At 47.2% G+C, this 17,669-nt stretch overlaps 1 protein-coding gene across 1 annotated transcript; it reads right to left on the minus strand.

Moving 5' to 3' along the window:
* Nucleotides 1–2,607: 2,607 nt before the first annotated feature.
* Nucleotides 2,608–17,142, minus strand: IL18BP (interleukin 18 binding protein). The gene is given in 7 exon segments (XM_071433595.1): nucleotides 2,608–13,817; nucleotides 13,819–13,853; nucleotides 15,694–15,820; nucleotides 15,929–16,058; nucleotides 16,297–16,362; nucleotides 16,547–16,609; nucleotides 16,833–17,142. Coding segments are annotated over 7 exon segments (801 nt in total). The 5' UTR covers nucleotides 16,912–17,142; the 3' UTR covers nucleotides 2,608–13,516.
* Nucleotides 17,143–17,669: the final 527 nt, after the last annotated feature.

Consider the following 17,669-nt stretch of genomic DNA (forward strand, 5'->3'; position numbering starts at 1 on the left):
AGCGTGTTAAATATAGTTTTAGGTTATAACAAAATGTTAAAATAGAAACTATGCTATGTAAGATACTTTTTTTCTAAAGAAAGGACTCGCACCGAGATAGCAGCCACAAGCACCTAAATCTTTCAGAGAAAAAGAATTTATTGCCCCATTATCAGAAGAAACGAACTTCTTCCCGCCTCGCTCAGCCAGGGCGACGCCATCAGGATTAAGAGGAAGGAGTTGACACTGACCAGACAGAATCCTGTGTTTGAATGGAATTTATGTATCATGTATGAGGTGTATGAATACACAACAGGTTATTGTTTTTAAGGGTTAATCCTCTGCTAACGTGTGTCCTTTTTCGGGCTTATGCTGCCCAGAAAAAGGTACCCTGACGTCTGTAACTCTTTGTTCTTATTGTCTCGTATTGTACTAATTCAAATTGTCCAAATTATTATTACTCTAATTATATTGCCATTTCTATAACCATTTTATTATCGTTAAACTTTTAAAAATTTTAAAAAGAAGTGATTGGCGTTTTTCACATTAAAGAAAAGGTTCATCATGTGAGATGATTTTGTTATATAAAATTTATTATACCAGACGTAGATGTGTTTTGGAGACGTTGCTCTGGAAAAATTCTGTGAGCTTCTAATGCAGTACTTCCATCGTGCAAATCCGTATAAAATAGAATTGGTAGTGGGTTCTTAGTACCTGCTGGGGCAGAATAGGGCCGTTGGGAAGCTCACCACAATATTGAAGCTGTGGACTTTAGTAGTTGGAGATTTTTTGCTCTTTCCAGGAAAAAATCCTGCAGTGCTTACTTGGGCACTGGAATAAAATGTCTTTTGCACCAGCCTTATTGAGAACATTACAGTGGCAAAAGTATCTAGAAATTTAATTTGCTCTGTACGAAAGCCCATGGATTTATTAACCTCATTTCTTCCCAACAAGGCCAGAATACATACGTTCTCAGCTACTGCTGCATGTGTGAATTTTTGGACATTGCTGTCATTGTAATGGGGAATTACTGCGATTTCAGCACATTTTTTTACCAGAGGCCAGCAGATCTTTGCTGAAGATCATTTAGGTTTAATTTTTCCAGATTTTGGAGAAAGCCTCGGTAACATTTAGAAATCAATATATTTGTGTGTACTGGCTTTTCTTTTTTAAACACAGCAGTCTCCTATGTAGGATTGGTGAGTTGCTAGTTTGTGAAAGCAAGGTTAGCTCTCTTGCAGAGACAGCTGGATAAGGGCAGATGACATGAATTTTTTGCCTGTGTCTGTAATAGACACTCATGAGAGGTATCACTGGAAATATTTGTAATTTGGAGAAAAAGGCTTATGGTTTGTTGCCAAGGTGCTGACAAAGGAAACAATGTCTTTACAACAGCTGATTCAATTGTTCTCTAGCTGAGTTAAATGGAGTTCGGTACCCAGCTTGCAAACACCAGCGTGCTTAAATCTATTTGCAATTGTAAATAGACCCCATTAATTCCATTGTTATCACATTGCTGATTTCAGTGGTAAAGCTCACAGTAATGGATGCTGGGCATGTATTTAAGTCTTCTGAAAAATTAAATTTTGCTTCCTAGCAAAACTGCTCCATCATTGATTACAGTTATATCAGTATGACTATTTAAAATAGAAATAGTCTTTCTTTAAAATTGCAGGAGCTTGACTGGTTCCTCAGAATCTTGACAGCTATTCCCCTAAGTGCACAGAGAATCATGGAATTCCAGATTGGTTTGGGTTGGAAGGGCCCTTAAAGACCACCCAGTTCAATCCCCCCTGCCATGGGCAAGGACACCTTCCACTAGACCAGCTTGCTCCAAGCTTCATCCAGCCTGGCCTTGGACACTTACAGGGATGGGGCAGCCACACCTTCTCTGGACAGAAGTTTTCATATCTTTTTTCTCATTGGAACTCTTGAATTCTTCTGCAATGGGAGCTACATGGTTATGCCTTTTTCTGTCAAGGCACAACCTCAAAACAAAATATATCTGCATGGGCCACCTCAAATAGTTGGGAGCATTTTTGATGGGATTCTTGGATTCTCAGTTGCCAGCCCTTTGGTTTTCAAAGTGGAGCTGAATTTTACCAGGAGCATCTGTGTTTTCCTGACATATTATTATATGATGGTACAGCCAATGAAGTACAGTGCAGTTTCTTAACAGAAGTTATAAAGATGTTGGAAAGTTTGTCTAATTTGATGTAACTGATTTGAAGCACCAAAAAGCATTAGAGACAAATTTTGACCAAAGATGACAGGTTCTAGTGAAAGCAGCAGTAGAGCACATGATGGATATAGAATTTGATCCTTATCATGTAAAAAGACTGATTCACATCCAGAATGGTTGTCTGCAGCACTTCAGAAAACATGGCAATACACCTAGTTTTGTAGACTTTTGTTATTAATATTCTTGTTCCTGTTTGTCCTATTCCTTTTCCTGTTTGTTTTCTTATCTCGTTGCTGTTTCCAGTAAACTGTTCTTATCTCAACCTGTGAGCTTTGCCTTTTGTGCCTCCAGCTGGAGGTGGGGGAAAGGGAGCATGGGAGGCTTTTTCAGTGGGAGTACTGAAGTGGAGAATACCATTCCCAAACCCTGACAGAAGGATGCAGATATTTAAGTTTTTAAATCAAATATTTAATCTATGTTGTGGAACATACCAGAAATTCCAGTCCAGCTGCTGGCTGATGTTTACCTCCAAAGGTCAGACACACACAAGTTGTAGCTGTTGCAGTATCATTATTGCTAGAAATGTTTCCACTATCTAAGCATTTAATCACATTGGAAATCCTATTTCTAGACTTCCACACTGCTCATTTTCTCAGTCCTTAACAGTGGCTAACAGTTGTGATAGACCAGAAATCTGTAATATCAACAGTTTCACAGCTAAATTAAATTATTTGGATTTTTCTGTGTTGGAGGTACTATTTGCAAGAAATCCTAGACAATGTTGACAACAAGAGTTTGGACTAAGTAAAAGAGATTCAAATTCCCACCCGTGTCAAAAGGAGTGATACTGCTTTTTCCACTTAACATTTGAGGGCTTAATATTCATTAAACATTAGACTAAAATGCTTTGATGCATCCTCATTAGTTTAAACTCTTTTTTCTCAGTACATGAAGAGTGGAGAACCTTTAAAGTTCTCTACTGGTTTGCAGCCAAACAATCAGGTTTAGCTTAGCTGATAACATTTGGACTCCATCCATCTGAATCCAAACAGAAGTCTAAATTCTGGCATTCCAGGAAATTTAAACTCCAGAAATATGTCTATTCTTCTCTGTTCCCTGCAAATCAGAAACATTCCTATCCAGTTCTCAGGATTTAGTTTCTGTGTGGCTTTGGGGAGGGATATGCAAGAAGTTAAATATATGTTCAGGGTTGTATGTCTGTGAAGTGTCAAAGTCATCTGCAATGAATCTTTTCTTAAGCTAACAATTATCTACAGAAAAATATGCATTATATGGTTCTTAGTCAAACCATATTGCTGTCTCCACTGCTTAAGGCTTGGAAAATTATTTGCTTTAATTTTTAGGAATGGGAGAACTGCCTTCAGTAGAGCTCTTGAAGATATACAGAGCCCTTTTTTGTAATATTACCATTAAGATGAAATAAAATATGAGATGATTTTCTTGCCTGTTGTAGTTCTGTTCTCCATCATCTCCAAAATTTAAAAATGAAGTATTTCAGAAAACTGGAGAATATGGTGTGTGTGGTGCATCTTTCCACCATGGTTGCTCTCTGAGCATTACCCACTTCCCTTAACAGAGATAATTTATCTCTCGAACTCACCAAAATAGTTTTAGGCATAACCTATAGAAATGCAAAGAATGCAGCAGATTATGCTAAATGTCAAGATTTTCTATGCAATTTTCTCAGAAAACTGGTGGGTATACTTTCTTCTCTTATTTTTCAGTAAAATTTAGCTAGACTTCCAGTATAATCAGTACAATGATTCAAAGTCTCATCCACCTGAAACAATGGATTTTACAACTGGCTTCCATAAGCTATTTGACTTGTCTTTATGTAATGTAGCAGGTATAGAAGTTCTGTAAAAATCATAGAAGCCTTTTTCAGCTTTCTAGTTTATCTTAGAAGACTTTTGAACTCAGGAACTCAGGAAACAAGAATAGGATTTAAAATCTGAATTTGGCAAATTATCTGGATGCTTTTTGCTCACTGGTGGGTAACCAAAACCTACCTGCTTTTATGTATCTATTCTGATGAAAAGAATAACTCCTTTGTCTACAGAAGCTCAAGCTAAGAGAGAGCTGGTTTTTGTTTTATTTTCATATAATTGTCCAAGACAGCTGGTTTATTCTTGTCCAACCTTATACCCAGTGTTCATCAATGCTTGAAAGTGGCTGGAGTAATAAAACTGGTAGCACATTTGCATACCCAAAGTAATTGAAAACTGGATGCCAAAAGCTACCTGCAGCCTGCAGTGCTGGCCTGGGAGGGGTAAGGCCACTGCTGCTTTGCAGCTGGTATCTCTGCAATAGAGAGGGGAGAAGGGAAGCTGCATCCTCTGCTTAGCAACAAGCAAAAATACCCATTATTTTAGGGAAATACTTACTTCTGGTAGCAAAAACCTGCTTCTGAAAAAAACTATTTTGAGTGATCTAAATGTAGTAAATAATTTGTTCATTTTTTTTTGTCCTGAGTGAGAGGCCTCTCAAGTAAAAATCAGACTAGATATAAATAGCAGCAGAAAATTGTTTGATTGTTTCAGCCATGCACGGTTTTAGAGGTGTGTCCTCCAGCCAGCATGGAAACCCACGGTTTATTATGTGTTATCCCAAAAGTTTTCTAGCACAAGATTCCATCCCTGTTCTTTTGCTTCACAGGTTTTGACTGCTAAAGGAGATTTTCAGTGTTTATTTAGTAGTAGCATCATTTCAGGTTTTTTTAATCTGCTTTGATAATTCCATTTTTTTCCCCCTCTAATTGCAGGTCTGTGTATTAAGAAAACTGCAAAAAAGCAATAAAAAGCCTTTGACTATTGTGTGTGAGAATGCTACTCTCACAAGGAAAGTTCATCCTATTCAATGGAAGTTCCAAGCCTATAAAATTGATATCTTCCATTCTTTCTTCAGAAAAAAACTAATTAAACCCCTCATTCATCACTTATGCTAACATATGCCTATCTGAAAGTGGTGTATTAAGCAAAGAGGAGTTTAAATCTTGAGTAATATACACAGGATGAATAGAAAACCCATCTAATTTAGATTAAAATGGCATTTTAAACTGAGCAGGTGTTAAAATACAAGATTACAGGAAAATGCAATGAGTCAGTCTCTGAATAAACCTAATCTGACTAGCTACATAATCTGATCAGAAAGCCCTAGGGAGACTGTGGCCTTAAGGAAAACAAAATGCTGGATTTGCTGCTTTTACTCCATGGGAATTTTAGGAATTCCCTAAGTGGGCTGATGGCTGACAGGAATTTTGTTTTCAGTCTCTTTGCTTAAACAAATACTGTACTTATTTAGTTAGTCCATAAATAAATTGAAGCAAATAAGTTTATGATCAAAGCTGAAGTTCTACAGCCTTTCAAGCTGCAGCATGGTTCATTCTTGTTGTCAATAGCTTGAAAATGATATTTGTGTCTGCTTGTGCAGCTGAAGCCTGGGCTACTGGCATTAGGTTGTAGAGGTAGAGTGCTCAAGGGTAGTAGAACATATTCCTTCCCAGCAAGATAAAAATACAAGATAAAATAGGCAATAGTGTAGCACTGAATTTGAACAACACACTGACCCTTGAAATGTTAACTGTATGGGTATTTTGATTTTCAGGTGTACACAGACTCCAGGAGAGGCAATTCATCTATAAACACCTTTGTAAAATCCTCAAGCCTGTCCATCCTATGTAGAGCTTCTGTCCACAGCAGAGGCAAAGGTCCACAGCAGGGAAGGCTGTGACATGGAACTGGAGGGAGGCTGAATAACAGGAGAAAACTCAAGGGAAAGGAGGAAACCTTCTCCTCCCAAAGAATTGGGAGTGGTGATATCTCCCTTTTCCCCCCAGGTGAAGTCACAGCCTGGTTGTTCCCAACCCTGAGAGAGCAGAAAGGAGGCATGTGCAAGTATTTCATTTTCATGCTGTGTTTCATACATGCAGCTTGCACTTTTCCTAATAAAGAGTAGGGGGCCAGGATGAGTGGCAGGATTTGCTTTGCCAGAACACACTTGGAGCTATTCCAGCTTGGAGGTGTGCACAGTGCATGCTGTCTGGGAAGGCAGACACACACTGACCTGGGTAGTCACACTTGAATTGCATCAGGATAAGCATTACATAAATGAAAAGTGAGAAGGAAGTGTTATAAAGCTTTACCAGCACGGGAAGATAGAACTGTTTTGCACAGATGTAAAGTAGAATGATTGGTGGAATTGTGCTCCCTGGGATTTAAAGTCCAAGTATTCAAAAAAACCCACAAGTCTATATCCATGCATAAAGCATGAATGTGCAGGCTCACAAGTACACAATTGTATTTTAATACAAGAAGTGCTTTTGTAATTGTAAGGTATGCACAGTCAAAGCCCTGTTTATTCATGCGTCCTGAGAAAGGGAAAAGCTCCTGGGAAGCCAGGCATCCCAAGGATGGGTGATCAGCACTATCCAAAAAACAGAGCTACCTTTGGTGGTTCAAGCTGAGCACTTCAACACTAAAGTACTTACATTTATTTTTTGAAGACCTTTTTAAATTTTCTTTTCTGTATGTCAAACCAACTACTCCCTGGAAAAAGAGCACTTACACTGAGAGAAAGTTAGGACATAAAGTTTGACAGCAATTTTGGTTATTTCCCAGTACCCTTTCTAACGTGACCTGGAGAAAAGTTCAAGTTAAACATTACATGAAACTAAATATTACCTAATCCCAAAACATAATGCTGAAAATTACAGTCTATAGCAGCATTTAATTTTCTATTGTTCAGATCCTAAATTCGGAAAAAAAAGAGCAGAAAGTTGCATGATCAAAAAACTGGTATGAAATATTAGTGGTCACTAAGCAGCTGGAGAATGAAACTCTGGAGCAGAGCACCTTGGGGCTGAAAATCTCAGCTCTGTTCACTCAGATAGTGAATGTTGTCATTGCCATTGAGACTCCAGACCTATCTAGAAATAGTATATTTAGTTTCCTGTATCACTGACTTTATTTATAAATTAAATGGCAGAATAAAACAGAGGTCTTAGATGCTCTTTCCTTGAGCCTTCTTTTCCAATGCTCTTCTCAAAGCAGTCTTAACTAAATAAAACGTCTCAAATCCTGTCAGCTGGAATAATCCCCATGAAAATTCCTGTCCCCTTTTAAGATTTGCCTAAAGGAGTCTTTGCAAAATGGAGCAAAATCACTCCACCATTCCTTGTGGTTATTATTCATAGAACTATTAATTATTACCTTAGGCGTACAGATACGGTGTATAAACAATGGCAACACATGAAAGGCAAACTTTGCAGAATCTGTTACTTCACCTCAATTACAAAGCAACCAATTTGAAACACAAATACCTGCTAGGAAGAGTTACTGGAAAGGGAGAGAAACATCCTCATTCATAAAAATACAAGCTGTTAAATGTTTCTCTCTCATTTACCCCCCTCCTTTAGAGCCAAAACAATGAGTTACTCTTTCTCTGAATGCCAGCAGATGGGTTTGTCCATCCAGCTGGAGGGAGTAACTGGAAAGCCATAAGAGGAATGGCTGAGGTCACCTGGCTTGTTCAGCCTGGGGAAGAGGAGACTGAGAGGGGAAACTTCATAGCAGTCTGCAGCTTCCTCACAAGAGGGAGCAGAGGAGCAGGCACTGTATCAGGGGAGGTTTTGGCTGGATATTAGGAAAAGGTTCTTCCCCTAGAGGGTGGTTGGGCAGTGAGCAGGCTCCCCAGGGCAGTGGTCGTGGCCTCAAGGCTGCCAGAGCTTAACAAGCATTTGGACAATGCTCTCAGGCACAGGGTAGGATTGTTGGAGTGTTCTGTGAAGGACCAGGAACTGGAAACAATGATCCTTGTGGGTCCCTTCCAAGTCAAGATATTCTGTGACTCTATGAAATTTTCAGTCACAGTTAGCAGAGGTACAGCTGGCTCTCAACTGTTCAAACACTGTGTATGCTTCTACCCAATCCACATGGAAAATACCACCTTTATGGCATGTTTTACATTCCTGTTTTCACAGCAGAGTACTTACTGAATACTAGAATTTCTGCTGCTAGCCTGGGACTAACTGTCCTGAATAAGCAGTGAGATTATTTGCAAGAACTTATAAGCAGCTTCACAAGGAAATGCAGTAGGACTAAACTAAAAAAATCATAAGGCAAAGTGCTGTGGAGCAAAGGCACTCTAGTAGGGCACATGTAAGGAACAAAGACTAAGATCTGCTGTGATTCAAATGAAAAGATATTTTCTGCTTCTTCAAAAATAATGCCTGGCCTTTACATGCTCCAGGTCCCTCTGGGAACAGTGGATACTGGTACTCCAGATTGCAAGGCAAGATGTTTTCTATTACCATCTGTATGGCAGTTGTCTTTTGTCAAGTGGGCAGTTTGCCTTATCTCTCTCTGAATGATCACAATCCCTCCTCCCTCAGGAGGGGACATCTGCTGATAACAGACTATTGAATGTCACTGCATGACTGATAAGAACTATAACATCCCATTGGGAGATGCTCTGCCCAGAGGGAGAAGCCAAGCATTCCTACCCAGATATAATCTGGAGGTACTGGAATTACTGCATAGCTTCTCCACTGGATTTCCCAGAGGAACAGCAGTTGCCTCTTCTTCCACTAGATCTTTGGAGGAGGACTACACCCTCTTCTACAAGATCTCTGCTCTAGCAGAACCACACCTGACACTCCAGGAGGGCTGCAGCCACATTTCCAATTAGACAGGGTGTCAGGTTGAGTTCTGACTGTCAGTGTTGTTCTAGTGTACTGCATTGTTTTATTTTATCCTTTTATTTTCTTCCCTATTAAAGAACTGTTATTTCCTGCTCCCATATTTTTCACCTGAGAGCCCCTTAATTTAAAATATATAGCAATTCAGAGGGGTGGGGAGAGTTTACATTCTCCATTTCAGAAGAAGCTCCTGCCTTCCTTCCTTAGCAGACTCCTGTCTTTCCAAACCAAGACACACGGTAAGAACGTTTGGCCAAAGTCAGGAGGAGTTAGGGTGCCATTCAGGGCCTGAACATCCAGGCATTTTCTTTTTCCTGGCAAACAGCACACCTGTCCAAGCCATGAGCTGAAAGCTTTTCCTCAAGAAAGCTGTGGGAAATGGTGTCAACAGCTTTACTAAACCCCAGGTAGGCAACATCCACAGCCTTTGACTCACCCACCAAGCAGGTCATCTTGTCACAAAAGCCAGGTTGGTCAAGCAGGACTTGTCTTTCACAGACCCATGTTGGCTGGACCTGATCCCTGGTTGTTATGCACGTGCCAAATTATGGCACTCAGGATGGTCTGCTGCACCACCTTTCAAGGTACCTGAGACTTTTTTTCATTATTTGTCTCTAGATTTCCCTGGCCATCCAGTAAAGGAGATTCTCCTTAGCCCTCATTTTGTGGTTAATGTATTTATAGACACATTTGTTTTATTGTCTTTTACAGCAGTGGCCAGATGAACTTCCATTCTTCTTGTTTTCTCTCTGCCTCATCACATCCTTGTTGATTTCCTGACTTGCTGCCCCTTCTTTCAAATATTATAAACTCTCCTTTTTACTCCGAGTTCCAGACAAAGTTCCCCTCCCTCTGGCTCTTCTTTCAGCGTAGCCTGTTTCTGTGCCCTGAAGATTCCTTCGTACAGCACATCCAGCCTTCCTGTGCTCCTTTGCCCTTCAGGACAGCCTCCCAAGGTGTCAGAAAAATTTTGCAAAGCACTTTGCAAGGTTGTACAGTTAGCAAAACACCATTCAAACTGCTCTTGTGTTGTAGGAATAATAAATTGTTAAGGATCTCTGGCATTCAGTTGCAAACACTGACCTTTATCTGCAAAGGCTTTGCCTTAGACATCGTAACAGCACAAACCATGTTAGGTCTTTGATCTCCTATGACATGCATCCAGCTTACCTGAGGCTGTCCTGTTGATCCGAAGCCTTGGTCTCCACACTCCCTAGAATCTGTTTTGGGGACAGAAGATTTAAAAAGGATAAGTTGAGCAATTCTGGGTTTTTCAGGTACAGTCATGGGTGGAGTAGAGGTGGAAACCATTGCATGTATTTGTCCAGTAAAATCTGCATCAACAACATCAGGGTGCACAATGATACCTTGCATTGTGGTACTGGACCTTCCAATTAACAATGCACTCAATCCTTTCCCGATAGGCGCCTGAGCCTTGAGAGAGAACTTATGTACCTTTGAGGTACTTATGGTTACTGTGAGAGAGGTGACCACATCCAGAGACAGGGACAACACACACCCCAATGTCCACGTGGCAAAAGAGCAAGTTTCTTCTTCAAACTCCTCTTTATAAAGGCGATCTGAAAAACCCAGTCTGGATAACTCATTGGTCTGATCTTTTACACTGCCCAGCTCCCGGACCAGTGAGATGTCTGCGGCTTAGGACAGAACATAATTGGCTGAGGTTCCTGTCACTCAACTCAAGGGCTGGTTTTATGGAGCCAGCTCAGTATCTTATTTATAGCTGAATTAATTGCCCAGTACAAATCAGCTTGTACAGTAACATCCAGGAACCTCCTGAACTCTCTCCTCTGTGCTGGTTGTATTTTCAGCAGATGTCTAGTGTGTTGAAGCCACCATGAAGACAAGGGCTGGCCATCATGAGACTTCTTGTCTGCCTCTTGGTCCTCAGTTGAGTGATCTGTACCCAGCTCTCACCTGGATATCTGCCCTGTTGGCATTCCCCACAATTCTTACCCACCAACCTTCGACACTTTCATCATCACCGTCAAGCTCTAGACAGTCAAAACACTCCCTCACATACAGGACTACCCCATCACCTTTCATTCCTTGCCTGTCCCTTCTGAAGAGTTCACCACCAACCATTGCACCATTTCAGTGGTGCCAGTCATCCCACCATGTCTTTGTGATGGCACTATGCCATGATTTTCCTCCTGCAACATGTCTTCCAGGATCTCCTGTTTGCTCCCCATGCTGCAGGCACTGGGGCAGATGCACTTCAGTTGGGTTATCAATCCCAATGCCTTTTTGGGGAGAGTTCCTGAGTGACCATTCTTAGGAGCTTCCATGGTTTCTAGCACATCAATAACACTTGCACTCTTGCTGCTTCATGGCAGTGAAGTAGACATTTCCTATGTCTGCTGAGATGGTAGCCTGAATGACCTCACTAACACACCATCCTTCAAACAGTGTCAAGCCACTCCCAGGCTTATCTCAAGTGACCTGGTTTTTATCCCCTTCCCCCTTCAAATCCAACTTAAGGCTCATTCAACATGCCCTGCTAACTCCTTTTCCCTCTGAGACAGGTGTACCCAGTAGGCTTGTCACCAGTAGGCTTGTTGTCATCTAAGTCATCCCATGATCAAAAACCTCTGTTGGTGACACCTGGCTTAAAGCCAGGGATTTGTCTGTACAACTTTCCTGTTTCTAACCTGAACAGTGGACCCCCCAGATCAACCTCCCTCAGTTCTACTGCTGACCATGACAACCTGTCGTTGGGAATATGTCAGCTGGGGTCCAATGTCCTGGCCATGTCCCTTTCCAACTCCTTTCACACCCCCACCTTACTCGCTGGTGGGGCAGCATGAGGAGCACCAAAGGCCTTGACACTCAGCATTGACTGAAACATCCCTGGTTTATCAATCCTCCCTCCAGCAAAAACCCAACCCACAGCCCCAGGGAAGAAATGGAACTTATCCTCTGTCCAAAACAGAACATTCTCCATTCCTTATTCTATGCCATGTACATCCTGCTCAGGTCCTGAGATATCCAATACCCACCAGCCCCTTCCCACCCTTAGCTAATATGCACAGATATAATTCCCTTAGTCTATGGACCATTCCTATGAAATGCCCATAAAATGCCCTTAAAATGTCCACAAATGTTCACAAACTCACAGAATCACAAAATAGTTTGGGTTGGGAGGGACCTTAAAGCTCATCTTGTTCCAACCCCCTGCCATAAACAGGGACACCTTCCACTGGACCAGGGTGCCCTCCAGGCCCCATTCAACATTGAACATTTCTGGGGATGGAGCATATACCTGCTCTTGTTTGGCCTTCTGGATGGCTGCAGTGCCTCCAGGAGTGTACCTGCTCTGTTGGGGGTTTATGCATGGCCACACACTTTGAGGTGTTCCAGCATGACCTCCAGCACAGCCACAGATGCTTCAAGGTGTACTTTCTCTGGCATGGTCTTATCCTTGGACCACATTCCCTTCAGAGGTGCTCCTGCTGTACCATGGACATACCCACGGTGACCAATGCTTTTGGGTGTCCTGCTTCCACATGGACACATCCACAGCCACCAATGCTTTGGGGTGTCCTGCTTCCACATGGACACATCCATGGCCACCAATGCTTTGGGGTGTCCTGCTTCCACACAGACACATCCAGAGGTCACAGTAAGCAGAAGCAGCCACTAATGAGAATCAGACTAATTTACAATAAGGCGAGCACAGGAGTCATGTGGTTTTACTTTCCCTTTCTCCTGGCCTCCAGGGCTGCCCTGGCCAGGCTCTCCTCACAGCAGATCTTACTCCTCATCCCAGTTGCACCAAGGGGACAGTGTGTCCTCCTCCCCACAGCTCCCCCAACTGGATTCCTGCCCTCAGCCAGGGACAGTGCTGCTTGCACTTCCCCCACTATAGCAAATCCTTTGTGTGCCATCCCAGTGAGCCCCAGGAACCCTCCTCCTTGGTGTCCCCAGCACCTCCAACTCTCATCCCCCTGACCCCCCATCACCCATGGATATCCCTCTATATGTGGTTGTTGTCCATCTCCCTGCTGGCTGATGGTGCCCTTTGTCTGGGGAGGACCCTGCTTCTGATGGACACAAACCCTGCCGGTATGTGCCAGTATGCGGGGGTGATGGGTGAGCATGTCCAAGTCATTGCTGCCAGCAAAGGAGGAGTCAGAGGTGGCTGAACACATGAGTGATAAAGTCTTGGGGGTTCACTTTGGCTTGGAAGTGAGCCTGGGGGCCTAGGTGTAGGCTGCCATCCCAGTGTCAGGAGCATTGGCCCCATGGTCCCCCTGCTTTGTCTCTGACCCTCCAAGTGTGCTGTGCCCTGCTGTGCAGACCTGGGTACCCAGGGAGAGGTATTCCTGCTGACCTGAGCCACAGCCTATGCACTCCTCAGCAGCATGAGGGGACTGGGGCAAGCACCACATCCCAGGTCAGGAGCACCCTGCACCCATGCAACAGCATGTCTCCACAAGGAAATGCTGCTGCAGGCTTGTTCCTGGTGGGTCACACAGCAGGGCAGGTCTCAGCTGGTGCTGGCATCAGTGTCTGGGTCAGTGCCAGGACGTGTGTAGAGGAGGGGCTTTGCCCTCTGATGTAGCTGGGGTGCTTCCCCCAGCCTGCCTGCATCTCTCAGCAGCCCCTCCCAGTCCCCATCACCCTTCCTGACCTGACCTTGCTCCTGCTGCCACACCTCCCCAGCCACTTGTGGAACAACCAGTTGCTTCCCTGTCCACAGCACTGCAGCATCTGGGGGCTTCCCTTAGGGTGGCTCTGCCCACCAGGAAGCATCTGCTGGCCAGGAGACCCCCACACCAGCAAGACCTCATCAAGGAGATAGTGCTGGACATGGCTCCCACCTTCTTAGCTACTACTGTGTCTAGGGGAGCATTCCAGTGCCACAAACCTATCCATGTTGGCTGCTCCACCTCCACCTCCCTCTGGAAAATGGCAGTTGCCCTTCAACTGAGATGTCATCTTCATGATGGAGACCTGCTACAAGTCCCTACCGGGGACTTTTCCATGAGGACAAGGAGGTCCTCATCCTACTTTTCCAGATGTTTGAGGTTGCTGACATCACCCTCTTCCAGCTCTGTTTCCAACTGTGCTCAGCACCTACAACTGTGATTTTGTGAGTTGATGTCCCTGCAGGACAGTGTCTCCTGCCATTGGGCCACGGGGACATGTAGCAGGGAATGGTCCTGTCCCACCAGCTCTGCCAAGACAGGAAGGTCTCGATCTTGGTCGTGGGGTGGGGCGTGCCATGGGCACAGGGCTTTGCACATCTCCGAGCTGCCGTGACCCGTGGTTTGCGGTGGGGTCTGTGGGCAGCAAAGCGTGACACAGTGTGACACAGCATAGCACAGTGTGACACAGCGTGACCCAGTGTGACACAGCATGGCACAGTGTGACACAGCATGGCACAGCGTGACCCAGTGTGACACAGCATGGCACAGTGTGACACAGCATGGCACAGCGTGACACAGCATGGCGCAAGATGGCAGGGCATAGCAGGGCTGGGTGCCATGCTGTGCAGTGAGGAGGCAGGCACACACCAGGCAAGGAGAAGGGGTGGGGGATGGAGCCACCAGCATCCCGGGGACAGTAGGACAGGAGGGGGGACACAGAGGGTCTTGCATGGCAGGTGTCTGTGCCCAGCTAAGCCTGGCCATAGTGCCAGTGTCCCCAGGACATTGATTGAGCCTGCCAGGGGCCTTTGCTGAATGGCAGCTGTGGTGTCAGGATGCAGCTGTGTGGGGGATCTGTGAGAGGGGATGGAGGCTGGAATTAACTGGGCTAGGAGGTACAGCAGGACTGCCTTGGGCAGGTCCCTGACCAGGTGGCTGCTCCATTGCTTGCCTTCTCCTGGCTCCTAAGAGTCACTGTGGGACTGGGGTGTTCCCAGGGGACTCCTGTGGCTCCCTGGGCTGAAGGCAGCTCATGGGGGCTGCATCTGGAGGCTTCTCCATCCCCTTCATCCCTATCCTTCCCACATTCTGAGCATCCTGAAGTGTGATGTCCATAGCCCAGGGGTTGCTCAAGGGGTTTGGGATCTGATCCCCAGCCTGTCCCACAGCCCAGAGGAGTCGCAGCCCCCACAAGCACTTGGGGGAGCAAGAAGGGGGCTGGGACACAAGAGCAAGGGCCCTGCCAGCACAGGATGGTTAAGGGGGCTGCCCCATGGAGCAGCAGATGGGACTCAGCAATGCCATGCTGAGGAACAGCCCCAACCCCCCAAGTGCAGAGAGGGATGTGATGGCCCCATCTTCCACTGTGCCTGCAACCCAGGGCTTCTCCACCCACCCTCTCCTCCAGGGCAGGGCACAGCCATTGTGCCAGGTATTCCCTGTGGCTCTCTAGCCCTTTGGAGGCAGGAAGGGGGTGAGGAATGGATCCTGCCCTTCACAGGCGCCAGGGCTACCTCCTCTCCCTCCCTCTTCATCCCATGGGTGCCCTCTACACCCCTGGGCAGCACCATCCCCAGGATGCAGGTGACACTGGGCAGCCTTGATGTACTTTAATAAACTCTGGGGTCCCAGAGCCAGCTATGGGCAGAGCTGGTTCCAGCCCAGGCAGTGCTCCTGACTCAGCTTGGGACACCAGGAGCCCCACTCACAGTGCGGCCAGCACATATGGGGCCGTGCAGTCCCCAAAGCAGGTCACAGAGACGGGCCTCCCTGGGGGTATCACACATGCATGCAATAGTGTGGGGCTGTCAGAGCAGGGAGCTGCACTGCAGGGTGCTCACCCAGCATGGGAGCTGCCCCCTGGCTCAGCCCAGGCCCCCACTGTTCCCAGGGACAGGGGCTGGTGCTTGGGACGGCCATTGCACCTCCCTGGTGTCGGCACCGAGGGGACTGAGCACCACGCAGGTGAAGTTGGTGTGCAGGTGCTGCTTGTTGAAGGAGCTGAAGTGCAGGTCACGGTGCAGGACCCACCCCGAGCCCTGCAGCTCCTCTCTGTGAAGCCAGCAGGGACCAATCAGTGCCTACTCCAGATGGGCAGACCCAGGGGCCTTGTCCCAGCCTGGGCTGCCCCGCTGTCACTGCCCCTGTCCCCATACTCACTGCACTGTCCCCTCACGCACAGCCCCGTCTGGGTGCAGGCTCTCCACGAAGAAGCCGTTCTCCAGCCAGTAAAGCAGCGTCATCTCTGGAAGCTCACTCAGTGCTTCACATGACACAGTCACACTCTCACCTGCAGCCAGAGGGGGTGTGAAGGTCAGGGGGGGCTGCAAGGGTCCCCAGTGCCTCCCAGATACAGGCACAGCCCCCCTCCCTAACTAAGGGGAACATTCCCCCACCTCATCAGCACCCTGAAATCTTGGCTGTGGCTGGAGGATTCACCTTGTGTCTGCTGGAGGCTGGCACAGGAGCTGAACCCCACTACAGCCTCCTCACCCCCAGGCCCTGCCATGGCCCTGAGGGTCTCTCACCTGGGTGAGGAAGCTCTGCTGGCATCCGCAGGGTGGTGATGCTGGGTGGCTGCAAGGCCATAGCACCTGGGGGAGCACAAAGGGGTGAGCTGGAAGGTTGAGAGTGACCCCAAGACATTTTTGTAGTGGGTGAGGAGGCAGGGTCCCGCAAAGGGACGGAGGCACTGCTCATCCCCAGATCCCTGAACAAGTCTCTTGAGGGGCAGAAAGCCCGGGGCTGACCTTAGGCTCCCCAGTACCCCCCACTTACCTGTGCAGCAAGCAGCCAGGCCCCAGCAGAGCAGGAGGATCCAGGCAGGGCTTTCCAGGGGCTCTGCAGACAAAAACGGAGCTCAGTGCTGGACACACAGGGATGCTTCTCATGAGCTTGGGATGGTTCCCCCAGCACTCCCTGAGCCTGGGATGGTCCGTGCTCTCAGCATCCTCCCAGCTGGCCATGGTAACCCACCCAGCATGCTCCCCCCAGGAGTCCCCAAGGCGACGGTCCCGTACCCTCGTATCCGTCCAGCACCCCCCGAGTGTGGGATATCCCGTACCCCCCAGCATCCTCCTCCCGCGGTCACTCAGGTCGCGGCCGGTGCCCCCCAGGGCTGTCCGCCCAGCGCTCCCGTACATACGGACAGTCCGCGGCTCGGGCACGGCGCTCGGCTCGGCTCAGCTCGGCTCGGCTCGGCGGGGCTTTATGAGGCGGCGCGGGGAGGGGCGAGAGGCCGCCGTGACTCAGCGGGAGCCGCCCGCGCCCCGGCCCCGCCCCGCCCCCGCACAGGGACCCGCACCTGGACGCTGCTGTGTGTCGATGTCCATGTCCCCGAGGCCCCCGAACCTGCCTTGTGTCCCCAGCACCCCATGCCCCCCGTGCTCTATGTCGCCTGCACCTGGGGATACACATCCCACATCCCTCAGGCACTCCCGTGATCGGCATCCAGGACCGCCCCCGCCCCTAGGGGAGCATCCATGGGCTCGACAGGGATGTGGGGCACAGCTGGGCCCCCCAGTGTCCAGCACACGGGGCGCTGGCTGAGTATCACAGGACTCTGAACAGGCTGGTTTGCTCCCCGATGCTTTGGGATCAGGGACAGGAGGAAGGTGGGTGAAGTCCCCAGGAGACTGAGTACGACAGTGGCTGGGAGAGCCTGGGTGTTGGCCCCTGGGTGTCCCAGCTGGAGGAGGACAACAGCTTAGCAGATAGAAACTGCCAGGGCTTTAGTTCTTGGCTGCAAGAAGCCATCTCCTATGTCCCTCAGCAGTCCCCCACCCCCAGAGCCAGCCCCTTGACAGCAGATGTGGTTTTGACAACCCACTGGTTACAAAACCAGGGGCCAGGCCCCACACCCCACTTCTCAGCAGCATCAAGGCTGAGAGCCAGTGTGGAT

This window comes from Agelaius tricolor, unplaced genomic scaffold (assembly GCF_023055355.1).
Source record: "Agelaius tricolor isolate 1412-34295 unplaced genomic scaffold, bAgeTri1.0.p SCAF_9, whole genome shotgun sequence".
Taxonomy (NCBI): domain Eukaryota; kingdom Metazoa; phylum Chordata; class Aves; order Passeriformes; family Icteridae; genus Agelaius; species Agelaius tricolor.